Consider the following 27121-nt stretch of genomic DNA (forward strand, 5'->3'; position numbering starts at 1 on the left):
GCGTGAGAACAAGCGGTGGGCTTGGGTCTTTATTTTCTTAATATCTAGGTGTCAAGGAGATTCCAGCCCCACATTTCCCTTGGGGCTTAACGCGGATTTTGACGGCACATTCTAGGACGAGTCAATATGGGGCACATCCCGGATGTGAATGTCAAATTATTTACTCAGGCACCATAAACATATACAAAACTTTTCAAGCCACAAAAACAAACGAGCAAACCAATTAATAAATTAAATAGATAAATAAAAGGGAACGAACAATAGAACCGTCTATAGCTCATATTATTTGGACAAGCAGAGTTGAATCGCAATCGTCGACTAATTAACAAAGCATTGAAAGATTATAGCTACAAATTGCACCCATCTTTCAAAGGCTGCCCTTTTCTACTAAAGAAATACCTTGCAATGAACAACGAGCATAATTACAACTGCTGCTGTTGCAGCCTCTTGAGCATCCAATTGATTATGTCTGCTCCAATTTCATCACGCTCTGGTTCAAACAGAAGGTCGTGTAAGAAGCCTTCGTAGAGCTTTATATCCTTGTATTTCGACGAAGCAAGGTTGTACAAATCCTGCGATGCCAATGGATCAGTGACCCTGTCAGCAGTCCCATGCAGCAACAAAAAAGGCAGAGTGATGCACTTGAGATTTTTCATCAGATAAGAGGTTATGCGTAGGATCTCATGGCCGGTCCGAACTCTGATCGGTCCAGTGTAAACTAGAGGATCCGAGTACTTGGCCAACATAGCTGCTGGGTCTCTTGATACTGGGATTCCCTTTTTGTTAGCCCCCTTGAATTGGAATTTCGGTAGTACAATAGAGATGATGGGTGCCATAGCCTACAGCACGTAGAGAACAACCCACATGAGAGCTATTGGGATAAGGGCGTTAAAGAGTACCAAAACTAGTTATGAAATTTCTAAACTAAGTAAACATTTGTCTTTGGATTGTTTAGTACCACAGCTACAGAAAATTCATGGAGATATGGTAACACTGCTTAGCTACTTAAGCAAATGAAATCTTACACCATATATACGTATCAATGGACTCAAAGATAGACAGTAATACTATGCAGCTTACCAAAATAGACTAAACGAAGAAACAATTACCCTAACTATTGGATGAGCAGGCTTTACACGTATAGCTGGAGATGTCAATATGATCCCCTCCACCAAAGCCTCAATATGAGGAAAAGTAGCGGCCTGTCATGCAACCCATGTTATTAGAGAGAGAACTAAAGGAAAAACTAAACTGAAAGGAGCCTTCAGGAAGAAACTGTGGGAAGGTGCCCAAGAAAAGCTGGAAGATCCGGTTGATTTAATCACAACTATTTACTTGCAAACTGCTGGCATTAAAGCAACTCTGGATTGTGCTAAAGGAGATTGACGTTAGTAAGTTGGTATGTAGGCTATTTTTCCACAAATGACTTTACCTTCAGAACCACCGCTCCACCAGTGGAGTGACCAAAAAGGAAACAGGGTATATCAGGATTCTGAGATTTGATATTTTCAAGGAATTTTCCCTAGAATATACAAAGGAAATTCTAATAAGTACGATCCAGCATATGACTGATTCATAAACATGAAAAATAATAATCTCTAACATAAAAAAGTTGACATACTGTGTCTTCAACAACATGATCTAGTGAAGGTACATATCCATGCAATCCATCACTCCCACCATGGCCTGTTGAAGATTCTAAAAGAGTTATGAGAGAATCATGCAGATCATAGAAAAGGAAGGCAACAACTTGATACCATCTGATTTTCCTGCATTTCTTGTAGTAAACTATACATTTTTATTGCAACCTAAGGTTTTTGAACAGTCGGCTCTATTGAGGTAGTAGTGAAAACATCAAATAGAGACTATTATTCTAGATTTAGGATACAAACAAACACACTTTTTTTATAAAAAAAAAAAACTAGAAAGAAAAACTGATGCACCTATCCAATCCATTGCATATACTCCAAAGTTGCATGCCATTAGTTGTTTAGCAAAGTGAGAGTATCTTCCACTGGAAAAAAGACATTTCTGTTATTCAACGATATTCTCAATATAGTGACAAAAAGAAAAATGACAATGTCTATTGACAAGTCATAGGGACCAAAGAAAGGATAGTGTGATAGTAAGATGTAGTAGGGATATGTCGGCAGTATAAACACATCAAGTTGGTGCCATACCTATGTTCATTAAGCCCATGTATTATCAACATTATACCCCTGAAATTGTAAGAAGAAACAAATTCTAATTAGACGCCATGATAATTGACCATGCAACAGCTTGAATAAAAATGTCACGTGTAATCAACCAATCAAGATTCAAGATGCAATTTCATCCATCAAATCTAATCTCAATATGAATTTTTGTTAAAAGTGCCTACAGGGGAAAGGAACCATGTATCTAATAGTACAAATTACGTGACTTTCGCATTAGAGAAGCAGCATATTTGATCTTTAAGCCAGCCTTCTCCTGAATATGTAACTTCTGACATGGTTGAGTCCTGATAATTTTGGTCAGTCTAACTAACTCAAAATTGTGTGTGTGTGAGTGTAGGAGGGAAGAAATCTTATCATATTTATTTGACCTAACAGGATGAAATCCACCAAACGTCAGAAAGATAAAGAGAGAAAAAAAGTAGCCTTTATCTGAATTCTTAGTGACAACTCACTGCCTTAAGCATTACAATGAAGAACAACTAATTGGATCATGGCATACAAAAGAAGATCGGATACATCCAAGTGCTATAGGAAATAGTCAGAAGAAACAAATATAACACAAGCCATGGTAGAAAATTGTTTCTGGATTTGTGACCGTAGTAAAACACAACTAAGATACCATTTCCAGACAAATGAACAAACAACCGAAAACAAAGAATTCAATCAAGAATTCATTTGAAAACTAAGATCTTATTTATTTATTTATAGTAACATAAGGATTAACTGATCTTAGACTAAACGATTAAAATAATCCTAAATTTTAATCACCTAAGATATATATCTATAAATTATAAGATTTAACTCCCCAAATTTTGTTACGTAAAGGTTAAAAAGTTGAAAGCTTGTTAAAGAATTTATTAGGAAGAAGACCAGAAGTTTCATGAATTTGACAATTATAAAACAAGCAATATGGTCTAACTGCACGCTCAAGGAAGATAAAGACCGACATTTTTCTGTATATCCTGCAATCTAAATCTATTGAAATTCACTCAAGCAAAGTAAATCATCAAGCATAGCGCAAGAGTGAATATTCCATTTTGAAAATCACAAACATGGATGATCGACGTAGACAATCCAAAGCCGCTAAATCCATCGGCACCAGAAGAAAAGCCCTAAATTTTGCCCACAGAATCGAATTGAAACCCTCACCTCAAATCTCCCGACATCGGCATCCACGATCGGCAGAAGAGCGCCCTTCTCCTCGTTCCCTCGAACACGGACGTCTCCCCGCGCCACATCATCTCCTCCGACGGGGAAATCATCTCCACCCCCTCGGCGATCTCCCTCCGCCGCCGCACGTCCTCCTCCTCCGCGGCCATCGACCACCGGCCCCTGACCGTCTTCCGCCGAGGAGAACTCGCTGCTGCCGTGCGAGAGGAGATGGGGCTACGGCGGAGAATAAGGAGGAGGAACCACATGGCGAGGGAGTGCAGCAAAAGGACCACGCGTAGGAGCGATGCGGGAGACGGCACGGACCTCCTCATGTTCCTGAAGACGGGGATAATACGGCCGCTGGCGCCGGAAGTCAGTTCCCCCACCCGCACGGCCTTCTCCATGGCTCCTCTTCGCCCTCTCCTCTTCCTTCTTCGCCTCCGGGTTGGCTTTGTCTCTCTCCTCTTTCGATTTTGTTGGGCGGCGTGGAGACCGGTGGACGTATATAGAACGCCTTCGCCGCTATCTGCCTATACTTTTTCATTTAATGGACTATTTAGGCTTTTAACGGTTACGTAAAAAACCGACCCGTTACGTTTCGCGGTAGGTGAATACTAGCGGATTAGTCCATTCGTTCCTCGGATCCTCTACGTAAAAAAGATAAATGAATAATAATCGTACATGAGAAAAAAGTCATATTAGTAGGCTTGTAATCATCAAAAATATCAAATTAATAAAGGAATTGCATTGTGATTGATGTTACATATTTACCCTTGCAGCTACGATGTAACAAAAAATATTTTCATAATTAATCAAATATTTATGGATTAATTATTAATCACAGTATATTGCAAATTAATTTTTTTATAGAAAGACAACTTTGAAATATTAATTACTGAATAATGAATAATGTATATTTTTTGATTTACTCAGGTGATAAATAAATTTTTTTATAGGGTCGAATTCGATTCGTCTGAATTATAAAAAATAAATAAATAAGATCGGAGGAGACGACGCGCATAGGTGGATTTGGGGACAACTGGTCGGTGGGTGGGGATGTGTCATCAGGTGGAGCAGCAGATTCAGAGCCAAACATAAATTGAGGCAGAAAAATTGTGTAGCCAAGAATCCGTTTATTTGTCCAAAAAAATTTACATAGTATAATATATCATGAGAATAAATTAATAAAACAAGTATTTGATATTATTTGACTGTCATGCTAAAATATGCTAACAAGATATATACTTCTTATGCTCGTGCCCGTGAATTTCATGTTAGCTAGCTAGGATTACCAAGTTCACCGTCTGGCCCCCTCAATAGATCCTCTTCTTCGTGACCAACTCTCAAGTTGTTTTTCACATGACTTTCCTAAACAATGCAACTTTAAACAATTGTGCAAAAAGATAATTCATTCACCTCCAAAGCTTCTGTTAGCCAGTCTTAGGATCAACATGGAGGAGATAAATTTAAGATAATTGAGAGATAAGATGGATGAGGGAGTGAGTTATATTAAAGTGTAGAGATTTAGCCTCGCTAGCTATGAGATTGGACTTCTTGTGTTCATTGTGCAAGTATACAAATCCATTTATCATTTCAACTAGTCCATGGGGACTAGAGATTAATTTATATAAAAAAATTATTGAACTTTAAACAAAAGAGAGAGAGAGTGAAGGAATAAAAGTATATGTTGTGCAATGGGCGAATTCGTTTACCCTTAGCTCTTCCGTCAGTCTGCCTCAGATAAATAATCCTATCCTTCACTCGTTGGACGGAATAAAAGTATATATCCGAGAGAGAGTGAGAAGGGAATAAACAATTTGCGAGAGAGAGAGAGAGAGAGAGAGAGAGGAATAAAAGCATATACTCGTTTCGTTAACCAAAACTTGCACGAATCTATCAGAGGATGTCATAGCATTCAGTTGGTAATCTGTTTCGTACTTTTATTCCACGTAATTGAAGATAAGTGTTGCCGAGCCTTTCAAAGACCCACAACCACAAGAAAAACAAAACACTTAATAAATAAATAGCCCAAAACGCAGTCAATGAATGCACCGCCTAATATATCTGCTATAAAAAATATATTAAAGGGGCATTTTTTAAACGTTCGAAAGGATGTTTTTTTTTAATGTAAAAACGAAAATTATCTGATATATTCTATCATAAATATATTAAAGACTAATTTTTTTTAGCTAAAATTAATAAATAACTATTTTAGTTAAATTTTAGATTATTAAAATATGTAGAAATATATATTAGAATTTAGAAATAACTTTAAAACAGTTGATTAATATGAGTTTAGTCTGCTGGTCGATGCCATTGACTGCATTAATTCAATTATGAATTGTGGAGTTGGATTTCGGAGCTAATATTATTATTATTATTATTCCATTACGCGTTATTGTCCGTGTGGCCATGAGTTTAGTCCCATGGTCGGTGCGGCTGACTTCATTTGGTGGTGATGCATGTATGCTGTTTTTTAATTTTAATTTTAATTTTTTAGTTGGTAGAAAGTATTCAATTAATTTTGAGAATTATAAATTTGATCAAAGTACTAAAAAAAATTTATTCGTTGATTCATCAAAAAGTGAAATTCTATCCTTACATATAAGACGTCTTACTGTGCACCATTACCCCTATGGGTGATTAACTATGTATTTGATTTTATGAGCCAATCCAATTAAGTTGCAAGTCGTCATCAGGAAGATGATGGACGTTGAACTTTAAACCCATAATTAATAGGAAGAAAAAAAGACGGTAGTTCCTGGACGAAGGAATTAGTCAGCGTCTCCCTCTCCCTTCTCGTCGCAGCGAGCAGCATCCCCGTTGTGGGCCAATTTATTCGCGAGAGAACATTAAATGCGAGAGAATATTAAATGACGGGAATAAATGATTGCCGTCACGCATTTCACGTGATCTGCTGGCAGATTTGGCATCAGATTTGTTCCACGAATCACGATAAGGGAGAAAGATGAAGACAGAATCAATTCGCGTAATGTTTAGGATAAATAATTAACCCGGAGCTGGCTTGACTTGAGCCCAACGTTGCTTAACCCAACTGATTTCCACGAGAAGGAGAAGCCATCCCTTCTCCAATCCGCCGCTCCACTCAACGCATCTCCTGACCCAACAAAAAGCCCGACTCAACAAATCGATCCCTTATCCATGGAGTCCGTCGCTTCCAACTCGCCCACTTCGCCGCCGCCGGCGCATTCCCTCTCCCTGACCCTCGTCCGCGAGCGCATCCTCCGCGCGTTCGGCCACCCGCTCCGCCTCCTTCACCGCTCTGGCGCTGACTTTTTCGTCCTCGGCTCCACCGGCAACGTCTACCAGGTCACCCTCGCTGGCGCGCCTTCCTGCTCCTGCCCCGACCGCGTCGTCCCCTGCAAGCACATCCTTTTCGTCCTTCTCCGCGCCCTCGGTCTCCCCCTTGACGCCCCCTGCCTCTGGCGCCCCGCCATCCTCCCCGACGAGCTTGCCCGCCTCTTAGCCACGCCCACCGCCGCGGCCGCCGGCGTCTTGGCCGGCGCCCGCGCGCGCGAGCGCTTCCATCAGTTACGAGGCGGAGAGCGGAGCGCGGGTACAGACAAGAGGGCGGAGGTGGAGGAGGAGGAGGGGGCGGTATGCCCCGTGTGCTTGGATGAGATGGGCAAGGGAGATAATCAGGGGTTGGTGAGGTGCGGCAGCTGCGGGAACGCGTTGCACGAGGAGTGCTGGGCGAGGTGGAGGCGGAGCCGGGGGCGGAGGATGGCGATCTGCGTGATGTGCAGGGCGCGGTGGCGGCGGTGGCGGAGGAGGGAGCAGGATGCGTACGTTAACCTGTCGGCGTACATGACCGAGGACGAGTACATGGCGGCGGAGGATGCATCGTGCACTGGATAATACCAATACAATGGGCTTGGGCTTGAGCTTTGTATATATATTAATCAATCAGCTTATATACGTAGTGTAGGATTAATTCAGTCAATCAAAGTTAATTGTAATTATATCAGATCATCAATCAATGTTCAAATAAATAGAATTGATATGATGCCGCCGTATAATATTATATTAACAATCTATTTAAAAAATATCTAAAATAAAATTTATTCAATTTCACAAATATAGTCTAACCAATTGAACTCGATACATTTACTGAACTCAATAAATTTATCTTTTCCTTTTTCCCAACCACCATCCACATTTCCACGAGATTGAATATGCAAATATACAATGAATATTTTTGGTGCAAATATATACAAGGAATGAATATGACTGCGTGAAGTTGTGATTCACTGATTCCATCTCGAGCATTTAAATGAAGAAGAAGAAATTGACAATCTCTAGGAGTGATGAACCAAAAATTTGCCATTTTCTTATCTCCTAGAATCAGTGGGACTTACAGAAGAGTGGCTGCAGCTTTAATTGACTTTTACTTTCCTACCAGTTTTGTCTGCATCACGAGGTAGCTCATGGTCCCATGCCAATGCCCAGTTTGATGTGAGATTCACCGATGCAAAAACTGGTTAACTTATACGAGAAGACTTTGGAGACAAAACACTTCGCATCAAAGTGAGAATGGCAGTGAGAGATATCCCTGCCCATTTGACAAAGAGGTCAATAAATGCCTCAGCAACAGTTAGTTGTTGAGGCATTTAAAAGTTGCAGAGCTCTCTTGTTTCAGTTAAATTGTCACGTCTTCCTCAAAGAAATGACAATTTCTGAAACAACACAAGTTTCTTGCTGCTTAACCCTACAAACCTGCCATGCTTTGTTATCTTTCTAAATATCCTTGTATTATCTAAATTCTCTGCGTTCAAAAGACTCATGGTTGGCTTACGATTCATGTGACGAAGGAAATGATGAGTAAGAACCATAAATACTATTGTTCAATCGAGTTTATTTAGTGCTGCCACACTTTTACTCCCATCATACACATTCTTTGTGCTGCAGCATTAATCATTCAGTAGCAATAATCTTAGATTGTAAAAAAGATTGTTGCAGTTAGCTTGATTCCTGAGGTTCATTTATCTCATCGAGTTAACGTATGCATTCCAGGTGAAGAAAGGAGAATTTTTTTTTTAATTTATTTTTACCAACACGTTGAGAAAATTAGGAGGAAGAAATAATTAAAGGTAAGAAGGGGACGATCACTGTTTTTTAAAATAAACGATGGCTACTATCCGTAGTAGATTAAAAAGGTCAAATCATACAATGGAAGCTAAAGAAGAGCAGGAATTGAAAATTACTAGGAATCAAACTACAGGGTGAGGCGTGGCAAGTGATAACTCCGACGAGACGACCTTGGGAGACGTCACTGGGAACAAAGGCAGCAACCGTGGCGGCTCTATGTCAGCCATAACACGAGGCGAGGGGTGGAAGTAGAATCCCTTTCCAGCAATGGCTCTGTCCTCAGCCCACTTGGCAGCCTCAGAGCTCGGGTGCAGCGACCGGCTGAAAGGACCCGGGATCAGGGGCGTCACCGGGCTCAGCTCCAAGGAGGGAAATTCCAGCATGCTGGGCGAGAGGACCTCTGGTTGCTTCTGCCGAGAGAATCCAACAGAGGCGCCGCCGCCAGGGGAGTTGAGATTCGAGCTCATGAACGTCGGAAGGAGAGGGCTAAGCATCTTGAAGTTCCTGACACTGTTCCGTCGCTCGTAGAGCTTGAAAGCCTGTTTTCTGGGGCCGGTCCTCATAGACGCTGAGGCTGCCGCGACCACCGTCTCGGCAGAGCCCGTGAACATCTGTACCACCTTCTTGAATGAGAATATGTCCGCCTGGACGAAGGTCGTCAGACACGGAGTCGCCTCGCAGGCTTTGCGAACTGTTTTGGGGGTCAGTAGCGGAGCTGGTGGAGGAGAAGGGACGGTTCCACTGGCGCAGCTGTGGTTGCTGCTACTGCTGCTGATGGCTTCAGTTTCCATGCGATCAGCGGGACGAGAAGAAAGGAGGGAGGAGAGGAGGAAGGTAGCAAATGCAAAAGAAACGCTGAAAGTGATGAATAACTAAACTGCAGGTCTGAGTTTTCTTTTTCTATCTCTTTTATGTTTTAATCCCGTGAAATAAAATATTAAAAAAACATAAAATTAGTTCGAAAAATGGGAAAAAAAATTATGAAGAGAAGAGCGATGGCGTTTCAATCTATATTTAATGGTGGAAGTTCACATGGATCTTGGGCTCAGAAACTAAGTGGGCATCGTTGAAACAGGGCTCTCACAATTATATGAATAAGTACGAACTTTAGAGCGTCATAACAAAAGAAAGTTTACATTGGATAAGAAAATTTAAAGGAAATATATACTATAAAACTTTTGAATTTATAATAAGTAAATGGTACCTAAAAGTATTGTTTATATGTAGATAAGAAAATAGTTTTAAAAAAAACTATATATAAACTATATATATATATATAGTTCCTTCCACGGCTGCTCTTCCTCCTTTCGTCAGGTTTTGGGTTTCTTCGCAGCACCAAGACCAAAAATCCTTTCGGAATTCTCAATCTTCCAGCAATCTATTTCAATTTTTAATCAATGGTGGATTTGCTTTTGGAAACCTAACTCGCCTGATCGATTCACTATGATAGGGAGCGAAAATCTCTACTCTGCAACGGGAATTGAGGAATCGAGATCTCCCCCGTCTGCCGCCTCTTCGGATACAGGCATGGAGAATTTCTGGCCTTCGTCGGTGGAGGTTGGATTTTCAATCGACTCGTCGTTATTTTCATTTCCCCTAGTCATATCTCGTTTTGGGACCGAACCAAAGGGAAAATTTTGGTTAGGTTCCACTACTTGGTTTCAGATTGCTCCGTAATCGAGGGGAAGGTGCTTGTGTGAATTGTCTGTTATTTCTAGGAAGATCATTTTTTTCCTGAGGTTTTGATTTCCAGTACATAGAGTTAAATTTCTTCTTTGACATGATAGGATTCGATACTACAATTTAATCTCTCGTTGATTTTTTGCATCCCTTTCTGTTTAGTTGAATGTAACTTTACTTCCAGGAAGATAAGGAGTAGTTGATCATAATCTATTAGATTTCATCATCCAATTGGACTTCTCCTCAACTTTAACTTTTTTATACTGTTTTTTTTGTAATTCCGATCATCATTTTTTTAATTATAGTGTATTAGATTTCAGCTTCCGCATTGCACTCCTCCTCAAGTCTAATTTTTTTTTTCATAATGATTTTTCATTCTGCTCATTTTTTTTTTAACTATGACTTATTGTATTTCAGCTTCCGATTGCACTTCTCCTCGAGCCTAACTTTCTTTTATAATGCCATTTTTGATTCTGTTCATCCCATGTTAATATAAATTAGAATTGTATTGTAGAATTGAATTAAAAAAAACAATAAATTGTGTATTTTTCTCACACAAACTATATATTACCATTTATCTTAGCTTGCTTTCATGCTGCAAAGAGAATTTAGTTGGAAACACATTACACTGAGTTGACAAAAACCACTAGTCAAATACACGAGGAATTGTTTTCTGGTTTTTTATATTCATGATTTCAGCATAATGTCACTTTTGCAAAGATAGAGAACAGCTTGTTGGAAGTTGTATATTAATTTCTGAAATCTTTAATCAGGTATCTGATCAAATAGAGGACATCAACAATGATATCTCTTCACCTAAGAGCGATAAATCTTGCAATCCAGAAGTGCTTCAATCTTCTACTCACAGAATGAACACTACTGAAGATCCTGTAGAAAGGAAATCAGGCAAATATTTCTATTATGATTCGCCGCTTTATGAAGAAACTGGCTTTTGGATACCTGTGTCTGTCCCTCCCATGCTTGAACATGACCATGATGAATGGAGCAAGGGATTTGGTTCCAATGGTGGGTACTTTCCTGAGGAAGAATTCAATTGGGGCCAATTATCAGAAGATAAGGAGATGACCATATGGGATGTGGTTTATGAAATGCTTCATATGGCACGAGGCAAAGTGAGTGCTGTTAGTTCGGGCGACCTTACGAGTCGTAAAGTGCCTTGCATGTCAACAGAACTCTTAGAAGAAACATGGAAAGAAATGGCTAATACTCTCGCAGAGGCTAACTATGGGCACAAAGTGGCGATTTTGGAAACTGAACCACCAAAGTGGTTGCCTGATAGTGCTGCTGCAGCTTGCATGTTGTGCAATGTGCGCTTCCACCCAATAATGTGCTCAAGGCATCACTGCCGGTATTGTGGTGGCATATTTTGCAACGATTGTTCCAAAGGAAGAAGCTTGCTTCCTAGAAAATTCAGAGTACCAGACCCACAACGTGTCTGCGACGTTTGTGGCGTTCGATTGGAGTCAATTCAGGCTTACTTGATGAATCGAATCAGTCATGCCTCACAGCTTCCAACCCATGATTTAACTGACCTCAGCACCTTGCGATCGTGGTTGAACTTTCCATGGGGTCGAACTATGGAGTATGAGATTTACAAAGCAGCAAATATACTTCGCACTTACACTAAGGTAGGCCATTTTTCCTAATGGTTCTGGTATGATCATAACTGGGTAAGTCTTATGTTCCAATTGCATGGAATTCATGTTAACTTATTCACAAACATTTTGCTTACACTAATAAATTCTCCCAACTTTAATGATTGTGATTTACTTCAGAATTTCTCAATGTCAATTACCAGGTCATTTTTCTTTGGATGTTTCAAATTGTTAGTGATCTTGCCAATATCTTGCAATTGCACTTGCATGACTAGGAGAAATTGCCTGATAGACTACTATCTAAAAGCTGGAACAAGTGAGATTCCAATTAAATTCATTTCTAGGACATCTTATGAATTTCAAGGTTACACTTCTAATGCATTTTGAACGCTGCTCATTATGGTTAATTTTAATTACATTTGAAAGATTCAGTGTTTGCATAATACTAGCATCTCTCTTAAATAGAAACGACTGTTGACAAACAACACCATCAACAAGCAGTATTAGTCACAATTATTTAAGTACGGCTACATGCATTTTTATCCCTCGATTGTTCTATATGCAAGACTGTTATTTTGTAATATCAATACCTCTTAAATTACTTTTAATTAAATAGAATTTCAGGCTGTTGTAATTATTGCTAGGTTAGATATTTGAAACCCGAGAAGTCCATCCCTGAAGCTATTCTGAAACAAGCAAAGGGCCTTGCAATCCTAACTGTTGTTTGTGTTGGTATGGTTGTTACTTATAAAATTGGGACTGGTCTTGTTATCTCTAGACGAGAAGATGGCTCCTGGTCTCCACCCTCTGCCATCTCTTCATTTGGTTTTGGATGGGGAGCTCAGGTTAGTTTTGTTTCCTAATAGCCTTATTTGGTATATACTGTCAGTTTGGTGAAGTGAGTATTGAGACCATAAGATACAATAATTAATCCTTTGCACAGGCTGGAGGCGAGCTAACTGACTATATAATTGTGTTGAGGAACAAAGCTGCCATTAAAACTTTTAGTAGCCATGGACATTTATCACTTGGTGCAGGAGTGAGTGCAGCTGCTGGCATTGTTGGACGGACAGCAGAGGCCGACATACGTGCAGGTGATGGTGGTTATGCTGCTTGTTTTACATACAGCTGCAGTAGAGGTATGTCTCTTCCAAATACCAGTGTCCTTATTCATCAGAATAAGGCAGAATTGTGAATTATGCATCAGCTAAATTATGTTCGCTTTAAAATGCTAGACCTCAAGCTTTAAAATGCTAGACATCAAATTCAACAAACACCTCTATATAAATTAGATATCAAATTTTGTTCTTTCTGAGACAGCAAACATTCCAGACCCACGAGAGTAGTAAAAATTTAAGGTTGTAGAGAAATGCCTTGGGTTTTCTCAGTCCTATTCCCTCCCATTATTTGGAATTTGTTGACTTGAATTTGTGCAGCTAAGCAAACATGAGCGCTGCACCACAATTCATTGCTGGTGACTGATATGGGGCTTATTATTTTTGTCGAAGAAAGGTTACTAGGCATATTACACAACCAAAATGAATCCCGACTGAAATTTCAATTTACAAGTATATAGATTCATGAATATGCCTGACCAAATCATAGTTGATTTCTATCATCTGCAAGAATTTGTAATGCACTCACTCAGCTTTTGCTCTGAGCTTGAAACTCAGCTTAGCTGTTCTATCCTGTGCAGGTGCGTTTGTTGGTTGTGCTCTCAATAGCAACATGGTCGGTACTCGTGTGTCTGAAAACTCGCGTTTCTATGGCGCTCCGGTCAAGGCATCCGACCTACTTTTGGGCTCGATGCCGAGGCCACCAGCTGCCGCCATTCTCTACCGTGCTCTTTATGATCTTAATCCTTAAGCCGGAAAGTTATCCCAACCAAAAATATGAACTCCTGATTCCATTCCAGTCTGATTACTAAGGAGGCCATCTATGTTGTTTGGCTCCGCTTCCGGCATTAATTCTTTGGTTTTGTGTACATAATAAAGTAGCAATTCAAAGTGTACAGATGGAAATCATTTAACAAATCCATTAAGAAAATATAATATATATACTTATTGAATTAGTATCGCGCTTGTTTTTTTAGTTTATTGTTTAGATCAAATCTTGCAATCCTAAATGTCTACCTACTTTTTTTATTTTCCCTTCCACTCGGTTAAGTGCACTTTATCTTTGATATGATGACTACCGCATAATGAATTGTTTGAGATGTAATTTGCCTTTAATTTTGGCTTTTTAGGCGTGAATGATTGATTTGTCGAATAACAATGATGGACGCATCTCATCTCGGCCGTCCATTAGTATTTTTAAATAGCGGATGTAATTCAATGGTTGGATTCCCATTAAACCTTGCTGGGCCTTTGTCGACGAGCCTGACACTCATTTAACAGTCCATTGTGTAAAGCTCAAAGCAGTCATGATTGGACAATGTTGGGCCTTCATCTACAACGGCCGCTTATCAGCCCATTTTGTACAACTTCAAATCAAAAGGGGGCTGCCTTTTCTCTTTCCTTTATTCTTCGCTTTCAACGGAGACCATGACACTGCAGCCGGCAGCATCACACTCGCACCGAGCGAACTGCAAGCACGGATTAGTTCCTTTCTGCTTTCCGCGCGATTGTCTGGCTCGCTCCTTCTGAGCTGCGAGATGGATCGATCCGTTCTCCTCCTCTTCGTTGTCTTCCTTATCGTCAGCTCCATCCCTGCTTCTTACGCCGCCGCTTTTCTCGATTCCAAAATGCAAGGTAGGTAGCCCTGTGGGTCGTCGTCTAAGCGATCCCGTTGTGGTTCTATCTATTTTTTGCTCCTTCTCTCATCAGCTTGCGCGGATCACTCCTTTTTCATGATCCTGCAGGTGCCATTGTGAAGCATTTGTCCCATGCTCTCAAATGGACCAAGTCCGCCCCGAAAACAACCCAGCATGGTAGGTGGAGGCTTCTTTCTCTTCGAATTTTCTTCAAAGTTGTTCCTTTGCGGCTCAAGTTGTGTGTCCCAATATGATGGTTGGCAGATGGGGACGTGGTCGACTTCGAGAGTGGGTACTTCGTGGAGACGCTTGTGGAGGGTGGCAAACTTGGAGTGCTGCCACACACCATCCGGGTTTCACCAAAGGGCGAGCTCTTCGCAGTTGACGCCACAAATAATAATATTGTTCGGATCACTCCTCCTCTCTCCCAGTGTAATTCCGCCATCCTTTCACTTGCATGTCTTTTTATTGCAAACTGTCAGTAGAGATCTGAGGTTGTAAGTTCTTTGGAATTATACTTCGGGGCTACGCTATCATTTTTCCCCCTTTATTCTGAGACTTTTGTTGAGACGATCATTTTTGTTTATATTAGTCAAAATGAGACTTGCTCGTATTTTTGGCATTGTAAGTTGGGTTTACAAAAATGGAGTTGCAGATAGCAGAGCAAGACTGGTTGCTGGTTCATTTCAGGGATACTCTGGGCATGTAGATGGGAAACCTTCTGATGCTCGTTTCTGTCATCCAAAAGGTGTCACTATGGATGACAAAGGGAATGTGTATGTTGCTGATACCTCCAATCTGGCTATTCGGAAGATAAGTGAATCAGGTACGACACTTGGACAAAACCTTCTGAATTTGGAGCTGAAGAAATGCAAAATTAAGACAGCAATTTCTGCAAATGTCAAAAAACCTGTTTTTATTTGTCCCTGTTTTCAGGTGTAACTACTATTGCTGGAGGGAAATCAAATATAGCAGGTTATAGAGATGGACCTAGTGAAGATGCTAAGTTTTCTAGTGACTTTGATGTGGTATATGTTGGAAAAACTTGTTCTCTTATAGTTGTAGACAGGGGTAATGCTGCTCTTCGCCAGATTTCTCTTCAGCAAGAGGACTGTGAATACCAAGATACTTCAGTATCAACACCAGGTTACTAAAAACTCTCCAGTGATGTTTCTTCATATATAGTTATTTTTGTAATCTAGAAACATTGAACTATAATACATTTACCAACTTGTGATATGGCATCATTGTTCCAGTATTTTCTCTTCCATCTTCTTGAACTACTGTTAAACATTTGTAAACTTCAAGCTTCATTTCAAGTTGAGCTATACTCTATTGAGAAAATTTGTTAGTGTTATAAATAAAGACTATAGTTTCGTTCTTCTTGAAAATTGGCATAACAAGTTGAAAAACAATGAACTTAGTCATCTAAAATTCACTTTTCAAAATGCAAGGTGATTCTTGTTATGGTTAATTGGCTATATGATATTAGGGAAAGGAATGAACGTATATAAACCAGAAACCACAAGGGCATGATGATGCATATTTGATGGTTATGGTTGCTATTGTGAAGAAGATTCAACTTGTAAAACCGTAATGTAAGAAAGTTTCTAGTAAATTATGTATCTTTGCCCTATTTGTGTTTGTTCATTATTTCCTTAGTGCCTGTTTTCATTTCTGTAATATTTGTTCTTGGGCAAGTTCTTTTTTACACTGTGTGCATCTGATGCCTGGATTGTGACATAAATCACTATCAATTGTCATACACCTGTGATGAATTTTTTCTGCTGCTATGATTCCACCATCCTAAAGGTTAAGATGATAAATTTCAATCTTTTTTTTTTTTTCCTCTTTTGATAAATGACATAAAACACTAAGTCTATGAAGAAGTTTAGAGGAGTCTAACTTGTTCTATGGTATTGAAGTAATAGCTGATTCCTTCTATGTTATTAAAGTAACAGTATTGTGTTCATCCGACATAACTCTTCGTCGTAAATTTACTTGATACTAAATGGATGTCAGTAAAAACTGACAGATAGCTGATGTTTTTCATATTCTTATATCTTACTTGAGTGTATCATGTCTTGTCTCATTTTTTTTCTTTTGAATTTCACATTGAAGTCTGACTATTCTGAGCTGAATAGTAATCTTTATTTATGTGACATAGGTGGACAAAATCACAAGAGAAAACAAAGTAGAGAATTGGTGCCTGTAGTTTACAATAGTATTTTTCTTTCATATAATGTAATGTCCCAAAAATTTAGTGTTGGTATCTCATTTCTTGATTCTTTGTCTGAAATTGTGAATGACTCAATTTGACAGTTTTTTTTTTTCAAAAAAATTATCCTCCTGATCCAAATTACAATTGGTATAACAACTCATTGTTTCTGGTTCTTTTGTGGCAGATATTATTATGGTCATTGGTGCAATATTTGCAGGGTACATCTCATGCCTGTTTCATCATGGATTTGGACCATTTATTTCCCAGAAGGTGATAAACCATACAACTTTATTTTGTCTAGCACTTGTTTATTTTTCTGATGCAATATTTATGCATCAACTATAGATACCACAACAAGCCATGGGTTCCAATGATTTGGGTCAGTCACATGGATCTTACCCCTCTATTTAACTAGAATGAAGACCAACGTATCTAAATCTAGAATGTATTGATTGTCTTTAACATGTTCTTATCACTGTAGCATAATGTCTCTCATCCTATCATCTTTTGCTATACTAACTTTTTGCATTCATTATTCAGAAACCACCCGACACTGACCCATGAAGTATGGCTAGTTATATATTGAACTTTATAAAATATTTGGAATAGCATAAGAGATACACGACAATCGCACTAGGATTCAAAACCCTTCCATTTTAGCAATCACTCTTTATTCTTATTAATATATTCATCAAGCATCTCATTGTTAAATGGTAGGTATAAGATATTTGAACCTGTATGCTGATATTTGTTTCTCATCCATCTTAACTGTTCTCTCTTATCTTTTCTTATTGTCATACTAGAATAATATACACAAAGGATGTTTATCACGAATGTGATTAGGGAATTCATTTAGTGCCAATGTAAAAAATAGAGACTTAATGCTGACATGATGCAAATCTAACATAAAGAACGTTTACTTAACATTAGCAAAGAAATTATTATGTCTCCTTTATTGGATATTAGTCTCTGGCTTATGTTTCTTCAGAACCGAGTCTCTGAAAGTGTACAACACATGCACAAGTCTCATGAGAAACCAGCTCTAGTTGTAGAATCCATTAAGGAAGAGCCTGGAGCTGGATGGCCATCTCTAGGAAGGCTTCTCGTTGATCTATCTAAATTTGCATTTGAAGGGATTGGCAACATGCTTCTCAACCTCTTTCCATTTAATCTCGGACGTAAAATTGGACTCAGTCCTCTGAAAGATCATCTTATAATGCCTGAAGATAAAATTGAGCCACAGCTTGTGCAGAAACAAAAGAGCACCCCACCTATGCCTGAGACACTTCACGAACCAAATGTTACCAGCAATGCTACACCAAAGCTCCAGAAATCTAACAAAATACCTAAATTCAAAGATCCATCACAACCCAGTAAGCACAGATCCTCAAAGAGACCTGATTACTCTAGCTTCTATGGCTCTGCTGAGGACTTTCAGACCTCAAAGGATCGAGCACGTCACCGCCATCGCGACAAGAGTTCGGAAGTTCTTTATGGTTCTGTTGGCACTGAGGCAAAGTCAGTCGATATGAAGTCCATGAACTATAGCGATCCAAAGTATGATCATTACAATATCAGAAGCAAGTATGGCCAGGACAACACTTTCCGCTACTAAAATGTACTTACTAGTATTGCCTTAAGTTACCTAGAATGCTTAACATCTGTATCCTCTAGTATGCTGATGAAGAATTTTTGTAGAAAAGAGCACTTGTGGCCTTTATCTCGTTGTTGGTCGAATTGGAAACCTATTAAGTTTTCAAGGTGGTTAGTGTAGAACTCCTTTGAAGTGATATGGTGGTCTTTTTTGTACCATAACGCATGCAGAGTTATTATGATGGTTACATTCGTATATAGAGGTTTCTTACCAGATTTTTAGATGCTTCTTTGAAACCGGATCAGCCTTCAAATTTTGTTTGGAGTGAGATTGAAATAACACTTGATCGATGGCAGAATAATTTAAATCAGAAGTTACAAAAATGAAGAATTATTCTAGAAGTGAACCCACCCGATAAATCATCTGCAGCTACCAGTCAGCAAACTTCCACTCGTGTTGAAATGAATGGTGCGAAATTGCCTCTCATTGTTGCTTCAGTAGTGATTAAGTTCCATTTATTTTGTGAAACATATTTTCTTTCCAGTTAGTTCGTAGTGTTTGGCAAGATAAAGAAGTTACTGTCACTAAAAAAAATATAATCATCTTAGGAAAAAAGACTCAAAACTTGCTTGAAATGAGGAGACTGTTTTTTACCTTCCCATTTGAGTCATCTGCATTGCCCCTCCATCACGCCCTGCAACCCTCCGGTAGCTCCCTTCACCCCTTGGTTGGTGGTAGCCCTCCAACACTCCTCTAGTCAGGCAGGCGTCCCGGCCGGCTATTTCATGAATTGAGTTGCACTTTCACTTGATCCAGGAAAGCTGCTTTGAGTCAGAGTTCCCAACACCTTCTCGCAAGCTTCCTCAAAGCAAAGTAGATGAAATTTGAGACCATCTGATAATTGAGACTATGCTTGATCCAATAGAGCAGGCACATATCAAGCAAGCAAAACTCAATGGTTTAGGTGGAGCTCGATTTGATAGATCAATCTTTTCCTTGTCTTGCAGTCAAATAAAAAAATGCAGACAAATCAGAACATGCTCTCTTCATAGATTAACCAATTGTAATACTATTGTATCTTCGTAGTCACACACCCCCCACAAATTGGGTGAAAGATAAGCTAGCAACTCATTCCTCTCATATGTTCATTCAACGCATTTAGCATCATGAACATGTTCTCCCACTCCGGATGTTGCGCTCTATCCTTTGCAACAAATGAATGCACATTCTTGTTCACCTCTATCCAACTGCACCCTGCACCCTTCTTCACTTCTTTACCTGTCATCGCCTCCCGGATCTTCTCCACCTCTTTCCACCTCCCAAAATTCGCCAATATGTTCGAAAGCAATACATAGTACCCCGAATTCCCACTCCCTGACTCGATGATCTGATTCGCAGTGTAGATGCCCATCTCCAAGTTAGAGTGTATCTTGCATGCTCCAAGCAGTGCTCCCCAAACTTCCAAGTTTGGTTTCATCGGCATTGTTGCTATGAGATCGAGAGCGTCTTGCAATCTTCCTGCCCGTGCCAATAAGTCCACCATCAAAGCGTAGTGCCCCTCTCTAGGTCTCACTTCCATATCCTTCATGCTGTGAAATAATTTGATCCCTTCTTTGACTTTTCCTCCATGGCTACACGCTGACAATGCTGCAATGAAGCTCACTTGATCGGGCTCGTCCACCATGCAAAAAACCTCAAGCGCATCCTCTGCCAATCCGTGCACAGCATAACCACCGATCATCGCATTGTAAGTGACCAAACTCTTGTCTTCTATCATTAAGTCAAACACCTTTCTCGAGTCGTTCAACCTTCCACACTTGGCATACATGTCCACGAGAGCACTTCCGACAAATGACTGATCGTCGACGGAGTTCTTCACTGCCCATGAATGCATCTCTTTCCCTTGCCTCAACCAGGCAACACCCGCACAAGCTGAAAGAACACTGGTGACTGTAAGGGGGTTCGGCTTTGTTCCTGCCATCATCATCTGCCGAAATGTATCCAAAGCTTCCACAAAATAATGGTTTTGAGCATAACCCATGATCATTGAACTCCAGGATATCACATCTGGATCTGGGATGACCCTGAAAACTAGTTCAGCACATTGCACAAGTCCAAATTTGCTATAAACTGATACCAAAGCATTTCGGATTCGGCGATCGGACTCCAAGCACTGTCTGAAAGAGTAAGCATGAATTTCCTTGCAGCAAGCAGAGAGCTGCAAACCTGAAATGGCCGGTAATACACTTGCAATAGCTACAACATCTGGCTTCAACCCCGCATTCACTAATTCCTCGAAGACCTCCATTGCCTCATCGAAGAGATCATTCTGAGAAAAGGAAGACACCATGCCACTGTAAGTTATGACGTCAAGATCGCATCCAGAATACTTCATCTTCCTGAGAAGCTGCATGCTTTCTTGGAAAAGCCCATTCTGAGCATAACCGCAGATCAAGGAGTTCCAAGTGACTCTATTAACTTGGGAACATCTCTCGAACACCTTCCGTGCTTCCTCTACCCTACCGCACTTGCCATAAGCTGATATAAGCGAATTCTGCAGCATCGGCGTCAGCTCAAACCCACTTCTCAAGACGTAGCCATGTACTTCTCGAACGACAGTCGCATCGGTGGCCATCGAAAGGATTGCAAGGACGGTGACTTGGTCCAGCTTTAATCCGCTTTCGATCATCTGCCTCATCTTCTCCACAGCTTCTCCCTTGTGACCGTTGATCGCGTAGGCCGAAATGATCGAGGTCCACGATACGGTGTCCTGTTGCGGCATCCCTTCGAACACCTCGAGCGCTTCCTCCATCCTCCCGCATCTCGCGTACATGCACATCAGCGAGTTGGCCACAAACACATCGGAGTGGAGGCCTCTCTCGGAGGCAAGGCCGTGCAGTTCCTTCCCTCGTTCGAGATCGGAAATCGAGGCGCAGGCCTTGACGGCGCAGGAGAAGGTGTAGGAATCCGGCCGCACGCCGTCATGCCTCTTCCGATGGAAGAGGTCGATGGCTTCCCGGTGCAGGCCGTGGGAGGAGTACGCTCTGATCATGGAGTTGAGTACGAAGGCGTCACGGTGAGGAGCGCGGCTGAAGACAGCATCGGCCTTGTGGAGTTGGCCGGAGATGGAGTAGAAGGCGATGAGCTTGACACAGAGGAAGGAGTCGCAGTCGAGGCCGGCGACAATGATCTTGGAGTGGACTCGTGCGGCGGGAGCTGGGTTCTTGTGGAGGATGCATAGGTCGAGCAAGTGGGCGTAGTGATATTTTACAGAGCGCAAGGCTTCGGAGAGGCAAGGTCTCATAGCACGCACGCACGAAACGAATAGTTGCAGTTAGCAGAAGCAGTTCCATGCATTCATCTGCATAAATGTTATTGCATATTTGCCATTGTAAATTTATGTTTGCAAAACTTATGATAAACAGAAAAATTACAGCAGTACCTATTAAATAAAAAACAGTATATAATTACAGCATTACCTATTAAATAAAAAACAATATATATATATATATATATATATATTACACAAATATTGATTTGCAGTTAAAATCAATGCACAACTTATTTCTAAAGTTGATGAATATTTTCGAATCTACAAACCTCACTCCAACCACAATCAGAACTGCTTTAGGTCCAGCTAGCCATCTCAAAGGAAGTGAGTCGGAGGACTGACCGACCGACCGACTACCTTCAATTCGTTCTGAATTGTATTAGACTCGGATTGGATGAGCTCAATCATCCCGCTACCGATCAGGCAGAATTCAACTTTCTTATACTCATTTTGGCTACAATTCCAAATTAATGTCCGAGATAACTCAATTCAACTGATACTTACTTCTACAATCTATTATAAAAATCTACTAGTTGCGTTTTCAATAATTAAAGCGGGTGTCTTCGTGATAGATTGATTCAATGCATGGAAAGATCAAACACAGACTTTACAAGAAAAAATGGAGTGGCCCTGACTAATAGACCAAGAGAAGAGATCAAAGGAAACATGCATGGAATAGAATATGAAATAGCAGATTCAGACTTGCTTAAGTGGGTGAGTTCTCATGAAAATTTATGGCCACTTGATGCAAAATTAGCAACAGAGAAATGGATGAAGATTGATTTTCTCTTCTCTTCCAAGCAGCACAAAATTGGACCTGTAGTCATCCTGGCTATGCCCCAGCCACTTGGGCAGCGTTAAGCCCACACTGTCGCCTGGCAGGCTCAGGTACGTACCAGCTTGTTGATAAGCTCAGGCGAAGCACGCACGAGCTGCAAACATACAAATGATGACGCTTATTTTTCATTGCAGCAATGTGAGAAAATCCTCAGGGAAGCAGTGCAGAGCTTCTCTTTTTATCGAAAACCTACTTCTTGCTTACTGAAGTTGAAAAGTGGAGGAAATGGGCGACCATTAGGTAGTCGTGCATTAGGCTGGTGGAGCTCGTCAAAGAAGGGATGGATGCATGCCTCAAGCTGCACAAAGCAGACTATGTTAAACTCGTTAAGAGGAACATCTGCAAATTTGCTTAATAGTGTGTGTGTGAGAGAGAGAGAGAATAATTGTGTTTTCTCTTGACATGGAAATTAAATCCTATGACATCAATGAAAAATGATCAAAGCTTGCTTTAAAACTTAGAATGCTTAAATTTAGTGTGATAATTTTCTTATGTAACAGAAGAGCAGTATTCTGCTGGCGGAAACCAAAAACAGAAAAGAAATCTCACAGCAGTGCAGCGAAGATTTGGTGAATACTGAAGGAGACGTGATGCAAGATCTATTGCTTCTGGAGGCATTCGTTTGTGAAAAACCTGCAAAATTGTTATAATGGATTGTCAAATGTCTAGTGTTGGAATCATATATTCAATTTGAAAAGCAAAATAATTTCAAAGATTACTATTTATCAGGTATCACAAACAAAATCTATGTAGCAGAATAATGAAATAAATTCCATAACTTTTCCCCAAATTATAGTCCTTCGTTTTTGCCCCATTTCCTTGAGATATTAATGACAAACCAACTTAGGTATCTTCTTTCATCCAAATATAACTGAAATAGCAACACAATAGATCACAAAGTAACTAAGAAAGGAATAATTTAGACTAGTTCATTCCTTCATCTGATGGATTGGATTAGCAATCAATATGTTCATCCATTGTCTATGGTTCTAGACGTCAACAAAATTGTAAATGACTGAAGACATATGCTTTACTGATATTTTATCAAAATGATGTTCACCTTGTGCCAAGGATGGGTCTTTATCTGTGGAAATCTAAACTCTGTGTAGTTGGGATTCATGCATCGTATTTCCTCTCGAGTAGGAGTACCAAGAACCTACAAGTTTATATCAAACACTAACATTGCAAACAAATAATAACAGATTAACTGAGAAGCTTAACTGATTTATTACCTTGATTATCTCAACGAGCTGATCAACAGCACTCTCTCCCGGAAACAGTGGCTTATGATAGTAATATGGTAAGAAAGCAAAAGATTAAAGCCTCATACACACACACACACACACACATTCTATTGAAGATATTATGAGAAGAAGTTGATTTCTCGAAGCACACATATGATAATTACCTGACCAAGAAGTAATTCAGCAAGAACACAACCTGCTGACCAAATATCAATTGATGTTGTGTATTCTACAGCGCCAAATATGAGCTCTGGTGCGCGATAATAGCGTGAACAAATATAAGATATGTTCGGCTCACCCTTGATCTGTTTTTGGAATGCAGAAACCACTATTCATTGGATGAGTAGTACACACACATGGAGGAATAGCAAGTGGAAAGTATGAAACCTCTAACAAATGATCATGCTGTCATGTTAAATCTACTGAAGGAGAATAACTAAAGATGAAAGTTCTATTGAAATTATCAACTAAATTTCAATTCCTCTTCAGGGAAAGCAACACAAGTTATAGATTATGATGTAATCTGTTTAGAATAGATTCATTTATCATCACGTTTGTTCATATAACTCACTTTGTAACACAATTTATCCATTAATTGAATAGCAACTGGCCTTGTTCTGTTAATACATGGTCTGAAGAGTCAACTGGGCAATGCTGTTATCTCAAATCAGACATGTTATCATATGAACATCTATTCCTTATAACATTGGCCTATTAATTTAACAGCCCTGAATGAGGTAGCTCAAATAGTTGTCTATATCAATAATAATAATAAACTCATGTAGATCTTAAAAACCTCCTCAAAAGGCACACAATTTCAAAAGCCAGATTAGATTATGGTGTCATGTCAACATTTTGGAAAATGAGGCTTCAGATTTAACTACAATTATAGGTTTTGAAAGTGCCAAACAGTCAATAAATGCAGATAGAAATATTGAATAAACTTGCTGTGTTTAGAAAATTCCAACAAACTTGAGTCTTTAATTTGATAAATTAACTAAAAAAGGAATGAAGATTTCTTTCGGGTGGTAATTATCAGCTGGGTATCTTGAATGAAATTTACAAGAGCTAATAAATTGCCTCCGTGAGAAAACTTGTGATACAACTAAGTGTATATATGTGTGTGTATATGCATAACGTTATCATCATCTTCCAATTCCCTAATTGTTTGTTAATATCATAGTTTGCTGGTCAAGTTATTGCTAATAATAAAGATAAAAAGAGAAGTGGCACTCTGAACTATTAATATACCAAAACTTTGGCACTTCCAAAGTCACAAAGCTTCACTTGATGAGTAAGAGGATCAACCTGCATAATTCAAAGTATGTAAGAAACAAAAAGTGAAAAGCTTAAAACAAAGTATTTAAGGCTATGAGAACATTAAAAAAACATACCAGAAGATTTTGAGGCTTCAGATCTCGATGACAAATTCTCAAAATATTATGGATATACGCCAGCCCTCTAAATATCTGTGCAGAAAATCCAGGTCATCACTTGGGTAGTATTCCAAGTTAACAGGAGCACTAGAAAGAAATATGTCAAACAAACCTGATACATGTAAAGCTTTACATAGATGAGTGGCATCCTCTGGTTCACGTTGCTATAATGCTTTAAGACACGGAATATTGTTTCTGGTACAAACTCCATGACCAGGTTAAGGAACAGTTCATCCTTGTTCGTTGTGGAGAAGAAACAGTGCCTGAGTGATATCACATTGGGATGATCCATCGAACGCATTAATTGAAGCTCACGATTTTTGTATCTTCTATCCTGCAAAACCTTCTTTATAGCGACAGTCTCCCCAGTCTCCAAGCATTTAGCCTGGTCACAAGTAATTAGACGAATAAAACTGGAAACCTAAAATGCATTATGCGTGTAGACTAAGATCCCGGCCACACCTGAAAGACAATACCAAATGATCCACTGCCCACTACACGTTCTGCCATGTAGCTGACGGTCTAAACCAGAGACAATAAAGTAACAAGTCAAGATTCTAAGCGAATAACCTCTATTTGACACATGGGTGTTCGATAACTTGCCTGCTTCGGCTCGCCATTATTTCCTCCAACTGTGGTCGATATAATGTGTCCAGTGACTGCCTCATTTCCCTCAATTACTGAAGCTAGTTCCTGCTGCAATGCCACTCAAAAACACCACCTTAAAGGCTTTAGGAATGACAAACAAGCAAGAAATATAGTAGACGGAAAACCATGGAAGCACCACATCAACTAATAAACAAAAATTGCAAAAGTAGTAACATTAGGGGCTTTGGCAAACCGTTACAGACGAAAAAGAAAATTCATTCAAACAAAACAATAGTGTCAGTAAATCCATGCAGAACAATGTCCAAAAGTAAACTGTGCGAAAAATCAAGCACTGGAGCGCTGAAGGAAACAGCAGCTTCGTAAAGATCTGCCTTTCCAAAATGCAACAAATTACGACCAGTTCAAGAGCTTCGGAACAACGAAAAAAAGGAGCATTTTATAGAGAATAAGGAAATATTAATAAAAAAGACTCGAACAGTAACAGATCACTATTAAATCAACAAAAGAAAACGAAACCACAGCCCGATTAGGGAAGAAAGTGAGGCATGAAATCTTTCAACCGGCATTTGAATGAGTCACGATCCACCCAAATTACTAGAAAAAAATTTTCAAACGCACACCTAAAAACAGGAAAGGGAAAAGATGGGCGAGCTAATAAATTACCTTGTCTGCGTCCATCATCTCGGCGCGGGAGGAATCCGTCATCTCCGCCTCGTGATCCGGCGGCTGGTGTGGTCCCGCCGGCAATGAGGCCATTTGAACAGCCGACGGGACCTCTTTTCTCCTTGCTTCCGCTTCTCCACGGCTGCATCACGGAGATCCCCTTCCCAAATAAATATAAAAATACGGAAAAATCCAACGAAATTTTAAAAAATTATATTCTTCCTTTAACCATTAAAAGTTTGGCGTCCCAAGCAATTCACCACGAAATCTACATTCTCGCGATTCCCCTTACTGGACCCCACTGGGAACCACTGGGTAAATTCAGTTGGGGAAACTTCCCCTGACACATATTAAAGAAAACACGAACAGAGTACACGTGGCGACATGTAACTCCCACAGCGACGTTGATTGGCTGCTAACGCAATAAAACAACGACGATCCACGTGGGACCTTGTTCGGTAACGACACCGATTCGGTTTTGTAGACGATAAGATTGTGACTGTACGATGACAATCGTAGGGTGGATATACAAGGAGAGGATGTTCATTGATGCCGTAATGGTGATGGAAAAAGTCAAAGCTGGAGCCACACGGTAGCAAATTGTTGTTGGTAGTGATTTTGTGTTTTTCCTCCGCTGGCCCCTTAGCTTGTCTTTTCCTG

The 27121-nt window shown here is 39.9% G+C and overlaps 6 protein-coding genes and 1 pseudogene across 8 annotated transcripts; 3 read left to right on the forward strand and 4 right to left on the reverse strand.

Moving 5' to 3' along the window:
- Nucleotides 1–256: 256 nt before the first annotated feature.
- Nucleotides 257–3882, reverse strand: LOC141827909 (uncharacterized). 2 transcript variants are annotated; one of them, XM_074715250.1, is made up of 8 exons: nucleotides 3366–3882; nucleotides 2181–2219; nucleotides 1944–2014; nucleotides 1622–1686; nucleotides 1433–1522; nucleotides 1110–1202; nucleotides 643–839; nucleotides 257–572 (listed from the first exon to the last, which is right to left on the reverse strand). In XM_074715250.1, the coding sequence occupies exons 1-8, from the start codon at nucleotides 3770–3772 to the stop codon at nucleotides 533–535; spliced, it is 1002 nt and encodes a 333-aa protein (XP_074571351.1). In that variant the 5' UTR covers nucleotides 3773–3882; the 3' UTR covers nucleotides 257–532. The 2 variants fall into 2 exon arrangements, with proteins under 2 accessions (XP_074571351.1, XP_074571350.1); XM_074715249.1 differs by having other exon boundaries at nucleotides 257–839.
- Nucleotides 3883–6414: 2532 nt separating this feature from the next.
- LOC141825905 (uncharacterized) lies at nucleotides 6415–7353 on the forward strand. The gene has a single exon (XM_074713173.1). The coding sequence runs from the start codon at nucleotides 6531–6533 to the stop codon at nucleotides 7245–7247; it is 717 nt and encodes a 238-aa protein (XP_074569274.1). The 5' UTR covers nucleotides 6415–6530; the 3' UTR covers nucleotides 7248–7353.
- Nucleotides 7354–8599: 1246 nt separating this feature from the next.
- On the reverse strand, nucleotides 8600–9268 carry LOC141828332 (VQ motif-containing protein 4-like). The gene has a single exon (XM_074715749.1). The coding sequence runs from the start codon at nucleotides 9266–9268 to the stop codon at nucleotides 8600–8602; it is 669 nt and encodes a 222-aa protein (XP_074571850.1).
- A 526-nt stretch (nucleotides 9269–9794) lies between these two features.
- LOC141826735 (uncharacterized) lies at nucleotides 9795–14108 on the forward strand. Of its 2 annotated transcripts, none has more exons than XM_074714026.1 (5): nucleotides 9795–10034; nucleotides 10931–11806; nucleotides 12418–12618; nucleotides 12717–12912; nucleotides 14019–14108. In XM_074714026.1, exons 1-5 carry the CDS (start codon nucleotides 9921–9923, stop codon nucleotides 14030–14032), a joined length of 1401 nt encoding a protein of 466 aa, XP_074570127.1. In that variant the 5' UTR covers nucleotides 9795–9920; the 3' UTR covers nucleotides 14033–14108. The 2 variants fall into 2 exon arrangements, with proteins under 2 accessions (XP_074570127.1, XP_074570126.1); XM_074714025.1 differs by lacking the exon at nucleotides 14019–14108 and adding an exon at nucleotides 13470–13801.
- Nucleotides 14109–14266: 158 nt separating this feature from the next.
- On the forward strand, nucleotides 14267–18536 carry LOC141826736 (uncharacterized). Its single transcript, XM_074714027.1, has 7 exons — nucleotides 14267–14523; nucleotides 14634–14702; nucleotides 14790–14957; nucleotides 15181–15351; nucleotides 15462–15671; nucleotides 16931–17016; nucleotides 17735–18536. Exons 1-7 carry the CDS (start codon nucleotides 14427–14429, stop codon nucleotides 18359–18361), a joined length of 1428 nt encoding a protein of 475 aa, XP_074570128.1. The 5' UTR covers nucleotides 14267–14426; the 3' UTR covers nucleotides 18362–18536.
- Nucleotides 18537–19419: 883 nt separating this feature from the next.
- On the reverse strand, nucleotides 19420–21644 carry LOC141827141 (pentatricopeptide repeat-containing protein At5g16860-like). The gene has a single exon (XM_074714396.1). It carries the CDS (start codon nucleotides 21642–21644, stop codon nucleotides 19461–19463), a length of 2184 nt encoding a protein of 727 aa, XP_074570497.1. The 3' UTR covers nucleotides 19420–19460.
- A 565-nt stretch (nucleotides 21645–22209) lies between these two features.
- LOC141826737 (shaggy-related protein kinase eta-like) lies at nucleotides 22210–26591 on the reverse strand (annotated as a pseudogene).
- Nucleotides 26592–27121: the final 530 nt, after the last annotated feature.

This window comes from Curcuma longa, chromosome 4, assembly GCF_044706935.1.
Source record: "Curcuma longa cultivar G26 ecotype Majalengka, Jawa Barat chromosome 4, ITB_CL_G26_1.1, whole genome shotgun sequence".
Taxonomy (NCBI): domain Eukaryota; kingdom Viridiplantae; phylum Streptophyta; class Magnoliopsida; order Zingiberales; family Zingiberaceae; genus Curcuma; species Curcuma longa.

Bases quoted from the DNA above. Each gene is read 5' to 3' on its own strand.
- LOC141827909 (XM_074715249.1), bottom strand. From the start codon at position 3,772: ATGGAGAAGGCCGTGCGGGTGGGGGAACTGACTTCCGGCGCCAGCGGC. The intron at 2,220-3,365 runs GTGAGGGTTTCA...TTACAATTTCAG, and splicing joins CCGATGTCGGGAGATTTGAG to GGGTATAATGTTGATAATAC. The intron at 2,015-2,180 runs GTATGGCACCAA...TCTTTTTTCCAG, and splicing joins CATGGGCTTAATGAACATAG to TGGAAGATACTCTCACTTTG.
- LOC141825905 (XM_074713173.1), top strand. From the start codon at position 6,531: ATGGAGTCCGTCGCTTCCAACTCGCCCACTTCGCCGCCGCCGGCGCAT.
- LOC141828332 (XM_074715749.1), bottom strand. From the start codon at position 9,268: ATGGAAACTGAAGCCATCAGCAGCAGTAGCAGCAACCACAGCTGCGCC.
- LOC141826735 (XM_074714025.1), top strand. From the start codon at position 9,921: ATGATAGGGAGCGAAAATCTCTACTCTGCAACGGGAATTGAGGAATCG. The intron at 10,035-10,930 runs GTTGGATTTTCA...ATCTTTAATCAG, and splicing joins TCTGGCCTTCGTCGGTGGAG to GTATCTGATCAAATAGAGGA. The intron at 12,619-12,716 runs GTTAGTTTTGTT...TCCTTTGCACAG, and splicing joins GTTTTGGATGGGGAGCTCAG to GCTGGAGGCGAGCTAACTGA.
- LOC141826736 (XM_074714027.1), top strand. From the start codon at position 14,427: ATGGATCGATCCGTTCTCCTCCTCTTCGTTGTCTTCCTTATCGTCAGC. The intron at 14,524-14,633 runs GTAGGTAGCCCT...ATGATCCTGCAG, and splicing joins TCTCGATTCCAAAATGCAAG to GTGCCATTGTGAAGCATTTG. The intron at 17,017-17,734 runs GTGATAAACCAT...ATGTTTCTTCAG, and splicing joins GACCATTTATTTCCCAGAAG to AACCGAGTCTCTGAAAGTGT.
- LOC141827141 (XM_074714396.1), bottom strand. From the start codon at position 21,644: ATGAGACCTTGCCTCTCCGAAGCCTTGCGCTCTGTAAAATATCACTAC.